The sequence below is a fragment of the Parasteatoda tepidariorum genome, chromosome 10, assembly GCF_982258835.1.
Source record: "Parasteatoda tepidariorum strain Cologne lab strain chromosome 10, Ptep-v5.0, whole genome shotgun sequence".
NCBI classification, from domain to species: Eukaryota; Metazoa; Arthropoda; class Arachnida; order Araneae; family Theridiidae; genus Parasteatoda; species Parasteatoda tepidariorum.
This window is the reverse complement of record NC_141764.1, coordinates 203575-219353: the sequence shown is the minus strand read 5'-3', so window position 1 is coordinate 219353 and position 15779 is coordinate 203575. Positions and strand designations below refer to the sequence as shown.

Below are 15779 nucleotides of genomic sequence, written 5' to 3'. Positions count from 1 at the left end.
ACTTATAAGAACATAGTAAAAAAAAAAAAAGAAAAGAGTTAAAGCAATAAACTAGCTGGAAAAAAAAGGTTAAGCAATAAACTAGCTGGAGAAAAAATACAAAAGTAAATAATTACATACAGTCAGATATATGTAGTAATTTAAAGTTGTCTTATTTCTTCTTAAAAGTGCAATATAAAATGCAAAACCTAGAATTTTTAAATGAAATAATAGATTATAACCAAAACTGTTATTCTCTGCATCTTCATATTTATTGATTTTAAATTTAAAAAAACAGAGTAAAAAAGAAAAAAATGAGTTTATGGAATAAACTAGCTGGAAAAAAAAGAGTTGAAGCAATAAATTAGCTGGAAAAAAATACAAAAGCAAATAATTACATACAGTCAGATATATGTAGTAATTTAAACTTGTTTTACTTCTTCTCCAAAGTGTAATATAAAATGCCTAAACTAGAATTTTAAACTGATAAAATAAATAAAATAAGTCTGAAGTCAAAAACACAACAATAGATTTAAAAAAGCATTATAATAACATTAATTGAAATTATAACTAAAACTGTTATTCTCTGCATCTTCATATTTATTGATTTCAAACTTATAAGAACATAGTAAAAAAAAAAAAAAAGAGTTAAAGCAATAAACTAGCTGGAAAAAAAAAGGTTAAGCAATAAACTAGCTGGGTAAAAAATACAAAAGTAAATAATTACATACAGTCAGATATATGTAGTAATTAAAAGATGTTTTATTTCTTCTTAAAAGTGCAATATAAAATGCAAAACCTAGAATTTTTAATTGAAATAATAGATTATAACCAAAACTGTTATTCTCTGCATCTTCATATTTATTGATTTTAAATTTAAAAAAACAGAGTAAAAAAGAAAAAAATGAGTTTATGGAATAAACTAGCTGGAAAAAAAGAGTTGAAGCAATAAATTAGCTGGAAAAAAATACAAAAGCAAATAATTACATACAGTCAGATATATGTAGTAATTTAAACTTGTTTTACTTCTTCTCAAAAGTGTAATATAAAATGCCTAAACTAGAATTTTAAACTGATAAAATAAATAAAATAAGTCTGAAGTCAAAAACACAACAATAGTTTTAAAAAAGCATTATAATAACATTAATTGAAATTATAACTAAAACTGTTATTCTCTGCATCTTCATCTATTTTATTTATTATTGATTTCAAACTTAAAAAAACAGAGTAAAAAAGAAAAGAGCTGCTGAAAAAAAAAACACAAAAGCAAAAAATTACATACCGTCATATATATGTAGTAATTTAAACTTGTTTTACTTCTTCTCATAAGTTTAATATGAAATGCCTAAACTAGAATTTTAAATTGATAAAATAAATAAAATAAGTCTAAAGTCAAAAACAGAACAATAAATTTAAAAAAACATTATAATATCATAAATTGAAATGATAGGCATAACCAAAACTGTTATTCTCTGCATCTTCAGGTTTATTGATTTTAAGCTTAAAAAAAACAGTAAAAAAGGAAGAATAGAGTTGAAGCAATAAACTAGCTGAAAAAAAAAAACACAAAAGCAAATAATTACATATAGTCAGATACATGTAGTAATTTAAAGTTGTTTTATATCTTCTTAAAAGTAACTGTAATAAAAAATGTCTAAAATAGAATTTAAAATAGATAAAATAAATAACATAAGTTTGAACTCAAAAACACAACAATAAATTTAAAAAAGCATTATAATAACATTAATTGAAATTATAAACAAAACTGTAATTCTCTGCATCTTCATATTTATTGATTTTAAACTTAAAAAAACAGAGTAAAAAAGAAAGAAAAGAATTGAAGCAATAAATTAGCTGGAAAAAAAATACAAAAGCAAATAATTACATACAATCAGATATATGCAGTAATTTAAAGCTGTTTTAATTCTTCTTAAAAGTGTAATATAAAATGCCTAAACTAGAATTTTAAATTGATAAAATAAATAACACAAGTTAGAAGTCAAAAACACAACAATAATTTAAAAACGTATTATAATAATATTAATTGAAATGATAGGTAAAACCAAAACTGTTATACTCTGTATCTTCATATTTTTTGATTTTAAACTTTAAAAAAAAAACAGTAAAGAAAAAAAAAAAAAGAGTTGAAGCAATAAACTAGCTGGAAAAAAAAACATTAAAGCAAATAATTATACAGTCAGATATATGTATTAATTTAAAGTTGATTTATTTCCTCTTAAATGTAAGTGTAATACAAAAAGCCGAAACTAGAATATTAAATTGATAAACTAAATAACACAAGTTAGAAGTAAAAAACACAACAATAAATTTAAAAACGCATTATAATAATATTAATTGAAATGATAGGTAAAACCAAAACTGTTATACTCTGTATCTTCATATTTTTTGATTTTAAACTTTAAAAAAAAACAAAGTAAAAAGAAAAAAAAAAGAGTTGAAGCAATAAACTAGCTGGAAAAAAATACAAAAGAAAATAATGACATACAGTCAGATATATGTAGTAATTTAAACTTGTTTTACTTCTTCTCAAAAGTGAAATATAAAATGCCTAAACTAGAATTTTAAATTGATAAAATAAATAAAATAAGTCTAAAGTTAAAAACACAACAATAAACTTGAAAAAGCAGTATAATAACATTAATTGAAATGATAGGTATAAACAAAACTGAAATCCTCTGCATCTTTATATTTATAGATTTTAAACTTAAAAAAACAGAGTAAAAAAGAAAGAAAAGAGTTGAAGGAATAAACTAGCTTTGAAAAAATATAAAAGCAAATAATTACATACAGTCAGATATAGATAGTAATTTTAAGTTGACTTATTACCTCTTAAATGTAAGTGTAATACAAAAAGCCGAAACTAGAATATTAAATTGATAAAGTAAATAACACAAGTTAGAAGTAAAAAACACAACAATAAATTTAAAAACGCATTATAATAACATTAATTGAAATTATAACCAAAACTGTTATTCTTTACATCTTCATATTTATTGATTTTAAACTTAAAAAAACAGAGAAAAAAAGAAAGAAAAGAGTTGCTGAAAAAAAAAACACAAAAGCAAATAATTACATGCAGTAATATATATGTAGTAATTTAAACGTGTTTCACTTCTTCTCAAAAGTTTAACATGAAATGCCTAAACTAGAATTTTAAATTGATAAAATAAATAAAATAAGTCTAAAGTGAAAAACACAACAATAAATTTAAAAAAGCATTATAATAACATTAATTGGAAATATAATTAAAAGTGTTATTCTCTGCATCTTCATATTTATTGATTTTAAACTTAAAAAAACAGAGTAAAAAAGAAACAAAAGAGTTGAAGGAATAAACTAGCTGAAAAAAAAATACAAAAGCAAATAATTACATACATACAGTAAGATATATGTTGTAATTTAAAGTTGATTTATTTCTTCTTAAAAGTAAGTGCAATATGAAAAGATAAAACTAGAATTTTAAATTAATAAATAAATAAAATAAGTCTAAAGTGAAAAACACAACAATAAATTTAAAAACGCATTATAATAATATTAATTGAAATGATAGGTAAACCCAAAACTGTTATACTCTGTATCTTCATATTTTTTGATTTTAAACTTTATAGAAAAACACAGTAAAGAAAAAAAAAAGAGTTGAAGCAATAAACTAGGTACAAAAAAAACATTAAAGCAAATAATTACATACAGTCAGATATATGCAATAATTTAAAATTGTTTTATTTCTTCTTAAAAGTAAGTGTGACATAAAATGCCTATACTAGAATTTTAAATTGATAACATAAGTCTGAAGTCAAAAACACAACAATAAATTTAAAAAAGCATTATAATAACATTAATTGGAATTATAACCAAAACTGTTACTCTCTGCATCTTCATATTTATTGATTTTAAACATAAAAAAACAGAGTAAAAAAGAAAGAAAAGAGTTGCTGGAAAAAAAAACACAACAGCAAATAATTACATACAGTCATATATATATATATATATATATATATATATATATATATATATATATATATATATATATATATATATATATATATATATATATATATATATATATATATATATATATATATATATATATGTAGTAATTTAAAGTTGTTTTTATATCTTCTTAAAAGTGAATGTAATATAAAATGCCCATACTAGAATTTTAAACTGATAAAATAAATAAAATTAGTTTGAAAACAAAAACACAACAATAAATTTAAAAAAGCATTATAATAACATTAATTGAAATTATAAACAAATCTGAAATTCTCTGCATCTTTATATTTATAAATTTTAAACTTAAAAAAACAGAGTAAAAAAGAAAAGAATTGAAGGAATAAACTAGCTGGAAAAAAAATACAAAAGCAAATAATTACATACAGTCAGATATATGTAGTAATTTTAAGTTGATTTATTTCCTCTTAAGTGTAATATAATGTAACATATAAATGTAATATAAATGTAATATAAGTGTAATATAAAAAGCCGAAACTAGAATATTAAATTGATAAAATAAGTCTGAAGTGAAAAACACAACAATAAATTAAAAAAAGCATTATCATAACATTAATTGAAATTATATCCAAAACTGTTATTCTCTGCATCGTCATATTTATTGATTTTAAACTTTAAAAAAAAAACACAGTAAAAAAAGAAAGAAAAGAGTTTCTGAAAAAAAAAACACAAAAGCAAATAATTACATACCGTCATATATATGTAGTAATTTAAAGTTGTTTTATATCTTCTTAAAAGTAACTAATATAAAATGTCTAAAATAGAATTTTAAATTGATAAAATAAATAACATAAGTTTGAACTCAAAAACACAACAATAAATTTAAAAAAGCATTATAATAACATTAATTGAAATTATAAACAAAACTGCAATTCTCTGCATCTTCATATTTATTGATTTTAAACTTAAAAAAACAGTAAAAAAGAAAGAAAAGAATAGAAGCAATAGACTAGCTGGAAAAAAATACAAAAGCAAATTATTACATACAATCAGATATATGTAGTAATTTAAAGCTGTTTTAATTCTTCTTAAAAGTAAGTGTAATATAAAATGCCTAAACTAGAATTTTAAATTGATAAAATAAATAACACAAGTTTGAAGCTAAAAACACAACAATAAATTTAAAAAAGCATTATAATAACATTAATTGAAATTATAACCAAAACTGTTATTCTCTGCATCTTCATATTTATTGATTTTAAACATAAAAAAACAGAGTAAAAAAGAAAGAAAAGAGTTGCTGGAAAAAAAAACACAAAAGCAAATAATTACATACAGTCATATATATGCAGTAATTTAAAGATGTTTTACATCTTCTTAAGAGTGAATGTAATATAAAATACCTAAACTAGAATTTTAAACTGATAAAATAAATAAAATAAGTTTGAAGTCAAAAACACAACAATAAATTTAAAAAAGCATTATAATAACATTAATTGAAATTATAACCAAAACTGTCATTCTCTGCATCTTCATATTTATTGATTTTAAACTTAAAAAAACAGAGTAAAAAAGAAAGAAAAGAGTTGCTGAAAAAAAAAAACACAAAAGTAAATAATTACATACCGTCATATATATGTAGTAATTTTAACTTGTTTTACTTCTTCTCAAAAGTTTAGCAAATATGTAGTAATGCAAGTATGTAGTAATGTAGCAAATATGTAGTAATGTAGTATGTAGCAAATATGTATGTAGTAAATCAGATATATGTAGTAATTTAAAGCTGTTTTATTTCTTCTTAAAAGAAAGTATAATATAAAATGCCTAAACTAGAATTTTAAATTGATAAAATAAATAACATAAGTTTGAACTCAAAAACACAATAATAAATTTAAAAAAGCATTATAATAACATTAATTGAAATTATAAACAAAACTGTAATTCTCTGCATCTTCATATTTATTGATTTTAAACTTAAAAAAACAGAGTAAAAAAAAAAAAAGTTGAAGTATATATTAATACTAAATTAATAGTATATATTAAGAGTATATATTAATATTTACAATATATTAATAGTAAAATAATATTTGAAAAAGTATTAATATAACTATGAAAACAACAACCATTCCGTAAATAATACAATAGAGAGAATAAACAACTACTTCTCTTTAATGTGAGATTCGTGCAAAATCAAACAAAAAACTAAATTTACTTACTAGAGAAGTTCGAATATTTAAAAAAAATCATATAAAGCCTGGCATAGTTAAAATTGAAAAATAACACCAATTTGCACCACAATATAATATCATAAACATTATAAATCAAACATATGACGAGGAGAATACGAATACCAAATAAACATCCTAAAAATTAAGACTCTCAAATATGTCATTTCATTATTCTGCGTGTAAGATTAGTAATATGCTAAAAAGAGATCAGCTGAAAATGACATCAATTCACACCACAATATAATATCATTAAACATTATAAATCAAACAATATGACCCAGAGAATACAAATATCAAATAAACATTCTAAAAATTAAGAATCACAAATATGTCATTTCATTATCACGTGAATAAGATTGGTGATACCTTAAAAAGAGATCAGATAAAAAATATAATTAGAATAGATTTATGATACAGTTGAACCTCATTAACACGAAACTGCATAACGTGAAATATCGATTTACATGAAACACATGTTTGGTCCAGTGAGTCAACTATCAATTATTGTTGTATTTTACATGTTTAATATGAAATTTTCGAGCTGATTATCTCTTAACATGAAGGGTTGCCACTCGAATCTGGAGAAGCAAAAAAATTCCCTGTATTTTCCAAGGTTTTACTCTGTTCTCCTTGTGGAGTGGCAACCCTGAAAGTATATTGCACTCAAATTTTTAGGGAAATTTGAAACCAGAAAAAAAAGAGAGTAAAATGTTTTTTACCTGTTCCCTGTAACTCGTGATGGGGAGATCAGGATCATAGTTTGCGACTTCATTAAAGTAAGTAGAGTAGATTTGTCTGGCTTCTTCATTATGCAATTCACTGACCGCTGGTCCCTCAGTGATGGCAGTACTATTATCGTCAACATCCTCCAAGGTAGTGAGGCTGACGGTTGAACCGGGCAATTCTAAGGTCTGTCTCCTAGTCAAAAACTAAAGAACAAATTGTCAAATGCTTAGTCTTCGGCATGTGGGAAGGATGCACATTCTACAAAAACTAAAAAATACTAATGACCCCAGTGACAATTTTTTCAGTTGGTTTTCTCCTCTGCAGAAATTTTTGCTCTATTTTTTATTTACATTTAATACTTTTAACTTCCACAAAGTTTTGAAAATCCTATAATTTTAATACAATATTATTTATTACAACAACGGAATCTCGAAATGAAAACAAGCATTTAGTTATCCTTTTTTGACCAGTCCAATTAGCGTGATTTCTCCGTCGGTTGTTACTGCTACGGATTTCAAGATTTTTTATTATTATTTTTTTTAATGTGAGGATGATTTACAAAAAAGGAAATGATTAGTGCGGTTTTCACCCTACGAAATTGGAGAAGGTCACCCATATTATTAGAATCAAAAAAATATTACACATTAAATTTTTTTAAAAATTATTTTATTAAAAAAGTTTTTTTTTATGTTGAAGCTTCGATTAGTTTAAATTGGTAACATGTATACAGTCAGACCTCAATATAAGGTCACCCTAAGGGACATTGCAAAAGTGACCTTATAAGCAGGGTGACCTTTTAACAGATTCATTAGCAGTTCATAAATAAGCACATAAATAGTCCACATTATGATTTTTAAAAATGGCAATACAAACGAAAACAATCGGTCATAAATTAAATATTTAAGTCAATAAATTTTAACAGAATTAATAAATTAAAGAAAGTTAGATTTTTGAAAAAAAAAATTTATTTAAAATAAAGCTGTTTAAAAATTTCCTCTAAGTTTATAGACATACATTACATCTAACCTTATTTAAAATAATCATTTATGCAGGTTCATCTCGTTTTTGGCTTCATTTTTCGAACAATGTTTTCTAGATTTTGTAACTTCTCAAAATGTTCCTCAGCTCCCTCATGGTTTGTAAAAAAATTTCGTTTGACATTTACTGCATTAAAGCTTTTCCTTTGGGTTACAGCTACAGTCTCAGGATCACTGTCATTGTCCACAACTTGTGAAACTTGTAAAACAATTTCAGAAATTGTAGCTTCAGAAGTGGTGGCAATTTCCTCATCAGTCAAACCATATACAGCCTCCTCTTCAATGGCATGGCCACGATTTTCGAAATCTTCCGTCAGAACAGATAGAGGAATATCGTCTTTTTCTTCGGTTTTGTCATCCATGATATTCAGAGAACTCACAAAACCTGCATGACGAAAACAATTTTCTATGTATGCGGTGGACACCATGTTACGCCTCAGATAAAAATGACCTTATAAGCGATAACGATTTTTAAAACTTGACCATATATCTGATAATCTGTAACAAATAATTCCTATTCAGTCAACCGGGACTTTGGAAAAGTGACCTTATATATGCGGTTGACCTTATATCGAGGTCAGACTGTATTTGTTATTACTAAAAGTATCTTGAAGAAAGATATTGTTAGTACTAGAGAGGTAAGTCGAAGAAAGACTGAAAAAATTCTGCCAACACAATTTTTAAAAAAGCATTAAATTCAAAAATTTAACATACTTGTTCATTCTTTTCTTTATGCAGATACTTTTTAACATAAACATAACATTAATGAATTAAATACCTTTCACTATTCAAAATTATGCGTAAACATAATAAATAACATTTCAAGTTCATTTAATGTCAATCATACCTGGAAAATATTGCAGTTTTTCTGCTTTGATGACTGTAAAATTTTCTATGTGAAAAATATTTAGCACATTATGCAGCAATTATCATGAAATTTATAGAATTTCGCAAAATCCACTGGATTTTTTCCTAGCCATGTTTGTTTAATAATGAAACAAATACTTCATTTTTACATATTTATCATAAAGAATTTTAACAAAACAAAACACAACATTCGATTCCTTAATAATCAAATAATAGTTATTAAAATAACTTACTGTGGAATGGTAGGACGTGGCGGAGGAAACTGCTGCATATTATTGATGCCAGTACCACCTGTTGCAGTGGGTGCCACATTTAAATCTTCCAACTGGGCATTTAGGTCAAAAAAAGAGCTAATATGGTCCAATGTGATGGACATCTTTACTAGAAATAAAAAAAGAATTTTAATACTAGTTTTTAATTAATCTACAAACTACAAAATAATACAATTAAATTATAGAGTATAAAAGATAATACAATTAATCTTCAATATAATACAATTAGTCCATAGACTAAACAGGATATAACTTACAGTGTTCATTCTAAACAAAATTGGTCCTTTTGATGAAAGATTTACTCTTTTGAGCCTATAAACCAGGGGTCCCCAACCCGAATTGTTTATTGCTAGTATTAAACATGTGTACTTATTGTTTTAAAATAAATAAATTTGTATCTTGAAAATAGCCTTTAAATGTTTATTTGTAAAATATTATTAAATTGTGTCCTATTGAATTTTGGAGAAAAAAATTTTTTTTTCTGGAAATTAAATAATGCATATGTTAATATTCTTTTGACATTTATGAAAAGAAATTTTATCATTAGTGCGCAACTAATGATCGTGTTGTTAACACATTTGTCCATAATAATTTCACACGTGACGTGGCTTTTTAAATTTCGATATTTCAAATTATTACAATACAATGATTATCAATTTGAGAACTCACTTTTCAAGACACGTTCAATTCACTACAAATCATTGCATTTTTCACGTAATTTTTAAACTCCGATGTTTTGTATTAAAATGACATTATTATAACACATAAATTTCAATTTCACCTTCTTCAGGTAAAATTGAATTTTATGTGTTGTGACAATGTGAACAACACATAAGATTTCCAGATTTGAGTGACAACCATGTCCAGGTAATAAACACTGGACACGGTTGTCACTTAAATCTGGAAAAGATGTTCCCCGTGATTTCCATACACAATACATAAAGAGGAAACACAAAATAACTGTGCAAATGTGTGATCTTATATTAAGATAACTAATACTAGTTTCAATTGCTGGAAAAACTTAGAGAAATACAGAACAGTTCAACATACATAAAAAAAAAAAAAATGATACAGCAAATGAAATAGTATAGTACCTACGGCTGAACTATCTTTAAATCTTAATTTGCACATTGAAAGGTCAACATTTTGTAAAAAAAAAAAAAAAGAAAAATTGCCTGTATTTGCACAGTTTAAAATGAAACATCCAAAATTCCCCGTGGAGTGGCAACCCTGCAGAGAGTCGTCCTCCCTGCATTATCTTCTCCCTTTACTCATACCTTCCCCCTTGTCATCAGGGGTCTGTCCAAACATTTTGCGAAAGGTCCTGTTTTTGCAAAATTGTGAAAAAATGACTTGTAATTTGTGAATATAATATAAACGTTAAGTCACATTCTTTCAACTAGTGTCCTGCTTTTGTGAATTTGTGCAAATAGGGCCCTGCAATTGCAAAAAACTTTTTCAAGAAGTTTTTAAATTGTAAATAGATATAAGATTATGCTCAACACTGTAAAATTATAATTTAAAAAAATGAAATTTTCAAAAATAAACAGCAATTGCTGCTACTAAATTAGGGATGCAACATACAAATATTTGGCATTTAGCCTACACTGCTGAAAGCAGAATATTAATTTCGGACGAATAAAGAAAGAAGCGTCAGCCGAAGACAAAACTTAGTTCGTTTACATCTGCATCCCCCCCCACCCGGGAAGGGTTTATTCGATTAACAAAACAATAATGAAGATAAACAAATTTGTGAAGGGTCCGATTAAAAGATAAATTATTTTGTGAAGGGTCCGTTTTTAAGAAAAGATATTTTGTAAGGGCCCGTTAATGGACCCAAATTTCTTCTAAACAGACCACTGAGATCTCAGCAAAAAATTTATGACAACCATTTTTGCTCTAGGGAATTTAAATATTGAATGACCAAAAAAAAATATATATATTCTTGGAAACAGAACTAACTAGAATCGTGTCATGTGTTTTATTATTAATAATTAAAGACTATCAAAGACTAATTTTTTTACAATAAATTCTAAAATGAACTATATCAACTAAAGAGCGCTTTAAAATTAAATATAAAATATTTGGCTTAATAAAGAATGTTTTAAATTTCACATAATTTACAAAAATCAAGTTACTATGTGAAATCAATGTCGCTTTAATAACATTTCCAAAAAATTGAGGACATTTTTACTTTTTCAAAAGGCACCTCAGGGAAGCAGGGGTAATTGCGAGCCCAAGTCAAAATTCCGAAAAATTTCTTGAGTTTAAAAAAAAAAAGTTTAAATGGAAAAAAAATTTAAAACAGGTTTTTTTTCCTTTTTCTGAATATTTCTTAGTTTAATTGAAATATATTTGAAATTTTACACACACCTGGAGAAGTAATTAAAATTTACAAACGTGTCTTACTTTCTTGAGTTTATGATTATAGTAACTATTTACTGATAAAAAAATTAATATTAATCATGAATATAACCTTATAAAGTATCTCTCTGGCTCTCCCTTATAAACAAATAAAATAAACTGAGTTTTTAAGTTCCACCTTTGAAAATTTGATTTCCGGAAACTTCGGTGATCAACTATTTTTTTAAACGTCTGAACCTTCGATCTCCGGTAACTCCAGTATCACTGTTACCGAAAAATCCGGATTTTTTCCAGAGCACAATCAGCCCTGGGGAAGTCCCCCTCTGATGATATTTCTTTATTGTGATCTGCCACACTAACTACAATAGCCGAGGTGCCACATTTTTTAATAGGAAATATTTAATGCAGAAGTTTACAGGGATCGGAAGTTGCCAAGACTTAGGGGGGAAATTCACCCTGGGTCCCAAACTTCCAGCCCGACCCAGAGCTAAGTTAACAGATAAAAGAGTCAAAGCGTAATGCCTCAAAAGTCCTCTTTATTGCTTTGATTAAAAAGAATCAATCAAGCATCAGAGTGCATTGCCAAATTATTCAACAAAAAATAAGCACTCAAATAATATTTTTTAAAAGCACTTTAAAAAAATCCCAATTAGGCAGAATTGGAAAGCGTTTGACAATTGACGGTTTTATCTGGTTTTAACCGTCATTTCAAAAACAAAAACTTTTGGCATTGTTTTAGACAATTGTCACAATTCTTTAATCACATAAATCGAATGGCATTTTAATACGTTACGGACTGACGATATGCAAAAATAGATTGGAGTTGAATTAATTGCGAAAACGTTGAATAGAACAATGTGAACTTTGTCTCTCTGCATACTTCGTAGAGAAATTTAACACGGTAAAGAAAAAATCTCATTTTGTAAACGGGAAACATTAAGCACTTTTTAAAAACTTCCAATGAAAAATGCACCTTTAAGTACTTTTTACAAACGCTACGCACCCTGAGCGTGTAAAGAGGTTTATCCTTTCTCAAATAAACACAAAACAGAGATTGTTGCGTAATTAAAAACAGTTGAAAGTTATTCCTTGCTTCGGAGGCCACCTTACTTATGAGGAAACAAACTCTCAAACAATTAAGAGGCCTCACCCTGAGTAACAGAATTGAAATGACAGCATGCTTAACTTCTCGCAACGTTGCTAAAATGCGATGTTTATAATGCAGGCGTCGTTTTATAGCTGACAGGACTTGAATACAGCGTGGAAAATATTCACAAAAATCTGCTTCGTAACCAATTTAGCCGTAAAGTAAACATCACGCCACTGAAAATTCCGCTGAAACAATTGGCAAATCTCATAACTAATAATATAGTTTAGAATCATCCGCAGTTTACTACTTAACTACAGTTAACAAGCATAGAATATTACGAAATGCGGTATAAAAATTACCAGAATAAATGTTTATACCTTTAAATTTTTCCAACCGAAATTCAATACCTCAAAAGTCCTACTTTCCTATAAAAATGATGGTAGAATTGATGATGACCGTCGTGCAGTTTTGGAACTCTTTGCAGTATTTTGCTTATAGCTCGCTTATTGCAGAACGAGTGATAGGTTGTAGTTGTAGTTTACGTCGTACAAGAGCTGTACAATGGGCTATTAGCGACGATATGGGAAACATCCCTGAGGATAATCCGGAGACATGCCATCGCAATTTTGATTCTCGGCTGAGGATGGCTCCCCCGCTTCGGTAGCCCGACGACTTGCACGCGAAGTCGAGCACTTTACGGTAAAACAGGCTAACGAGGACCAATACCTCACACCCTCGGTCCCTAGACACTACACAAACTAATCCAAGTGATCACCCACCTGCACACTGACCGCAGTCAGTTATGGCTGGACACCGGTTATCGGTTGGAACCGTGTCTTAGCAATCAGTCCACTGGGGGACGAATAGTGATAGTGACAAGTGATACCCAGAAGGCATCTAACCTTACGACAACCTTGAGTTTTAACTTTACTTTCATTGTTACGAAAAGGTTTGCGGTAAAAACCTTTTTTCAATGACGTAAAAATATTGCAATTTCCAACCTTTCCTCCTTAAAGGAAAACTAAATGATTTTTAAATCTTTTTTTAAAAATACTGTTATTTAGGTTAAAAAGCAAGCAAATTGTAAACCTTATTTTTTGCATTTTTGTTTGCTGTCATGATTAGATTAGCAGAAATATTAAGCGAAAACCTTTTTCAAAGGAAACGAAATAAAGCAAATATTAACCTTTTCAGCAAAAATATTAATAAATAATAAGAAAATATTTTGCAAAGGGCCTCATTTAAAGGAAAGCAAATAAACGAGCATAACACCATGATTTTGGATTGTTTTTTTTAAAGTCTGCGAAAGTACAATACGAAAACTTTCTTTGAAAGGTTTCTCGACACAAGTATAAGTAATAGTTCTTTTTTAGAAACTTTTCATTCGAACAATCTCATTAAAATAATAAATAAAATTTGAATCTGGAGTTTAAAATTGACTCTTCAATATTTTGTTACATATTTTTTTTCCTTCTCGAATTTGGCTTTAGGGGTCCTATGCGTTGCGATTCCTTTAAAATGTGGGGCCTTCTCTCGTTCATTTTACCTTATTGCAAACCTAATTATGGTATAGCAATAAAATATTCGCGCGAAGAGAATTTTATTTAAAATATTTATGTGCAGAAAAAATTCGCCCAACAGTCTATTGTGAGCTAGAGTGTCATCGATATTCAGACTAAACGATTTATGACTAACGAGGAGTGGTGGTGAAAATAAAATCAGCATTGTGCACCTACCGCCTTTATTTTCCTGACAAGCTGGTACCCGCTTTACAGCAGGGTGGATTCAAAACCTAGACCCACAGTTTTTTTCATCATATCTTTGGAGTGAATTTAAGAACATTTTGTTCACAGAACTCGATGTATAGTGTACAAAATAAAAGCCAGACCACCCTGAATAGATTTTGATCTAATGATTGAATTTTCACGCTTTATAAATCAATCTTAATATACCAAACAATCGTAAAAAAGGGAATTTTTATACACTATTTAGGGGGCACATAAAGAGCCAAAATAGATTTTGTTAATTAACCGGAAGGAAGTTTTTTAAGCTATATATTCGTGGAAGCAACGTGAGAGTCGTGGTGTGGTTGTTAGCGCCAAGGGTAAAGAAGTTTGTAGACTCGGTGGTCAGGGGTTCGGTCCTGGTCACGGATTAATTTTTAATGTTTTTTCTATTTACTTCATTTTATTTTTTAAAATTTATTTTTCAATATTTCAGCGTGAATAAAGTGTTATATATATAAAAATAATTATTTTTCTTTGGAAAAGAGGGAATAATAGCAGAAAAACGGATAAATTTCGACTCCGAAGCTACGCACACGACTCACTCTGTAACTTCCTTTAATATTAACTTATAATTTTCAAACTCTGCCAGAAATTAGAGTTTTATATACCAAACAATCGTAATAAAGGAAATTTTATACACTAATTTGGGGGCACATAGTGGGCCAAAATAGATTTTGTTAATTAACGGGAAGGAAGTTCTTTAAGCTATATATTCGTGGAAGCAACGTGTGAGTCGTGTTGTGGTTGTTAGCGCCATGGGTAAAGAAGTTTGTTGAATCGGTGATCACGGGTTTGGTCCTGGTCACGGAATAATTTGTAATTTTTTTTCTATTTACTTTATTTTACTTTTTAAAATTTATTTTTCGAAATTTCGACGTGAATAAAGTGTGAAGTATATATAAAAATAATTATTTTTCTTTGGGAAAGAGGGAAAAATAGCTGAAAAACGGATAAATTTCGACTCCGGAGTTACGCACACGACTCACTACGTAACTCCCTTTAATATTAACTTATAATTTTCAAACTCTGCCAGAAATTAGAGTTTTATATAACAGACAATCGTAATAAAGGAAATTTTTATACACTAATTAGGGGGCACATAGTGGGCTAAAATAGATTTTGTTAATTAACGGGAAGGAAGTTCTTTAAGCTATATATTCGTGGAAGGAACGTGTGAGTCGTGGTGTGGTTGTTAGCGCCATGGGTAAAGAAGTTTGTTGAATCGGTGATCAGGGGTTCGGTCCTGGTCACGGATTAATTTAAAATTTTTTTTTCTATTTACTTTATTTTACTTTTTAAAATTTATTTTTCGATATTTCAACGAGAATAAAGTGATATATATATAAAAGTAATTATTTTTCTTTGGTAAAGAGGGAATAATAGCTGAAAAACGGATAAATTTCGACTCCGGAGTTAATCACACGACTCACTACGTAACTCCCTTTAATATTAACTTA

General features: G+C 27.4%; 1 protein-coding gene across 13 annotated transcripts in view; it reads right to left on the bottom strand.

Moving 5' to 3' along the window:
- Positions 1-13528, bottom strand: part of LOC107446389 (ATP-dependent RNA helicase TDRD9) — a 52711-nt gene extending 39183 nt beyond the window's left edge. For 2 of the 13 annotated variants that reach the window (XM_087153966.1, XM_087153964.1), the window contains exons 1-3: positions 12913-13058; positions 9043-9190; positions 6899-7108 (exon numbers count right to left, since the gene is read on the bottom strand). Coding sequence is in view for 5 of the 13 variants with exons in the window: in XM_087153962.1 (XP_087010088.1) it covers positions 7960-8327; positions 9043-9121 (447 nt within the window). In the remaining 8 variants the exon portion in view is untranslated. The other 11 variants (XM_087153967.1, XM_087153969.1, XM_087153968.1 and 8 more) reach the window with 11 other exon arrangements.
- Positions 13529-15779: the final 2251 nt, after the last annotated feature.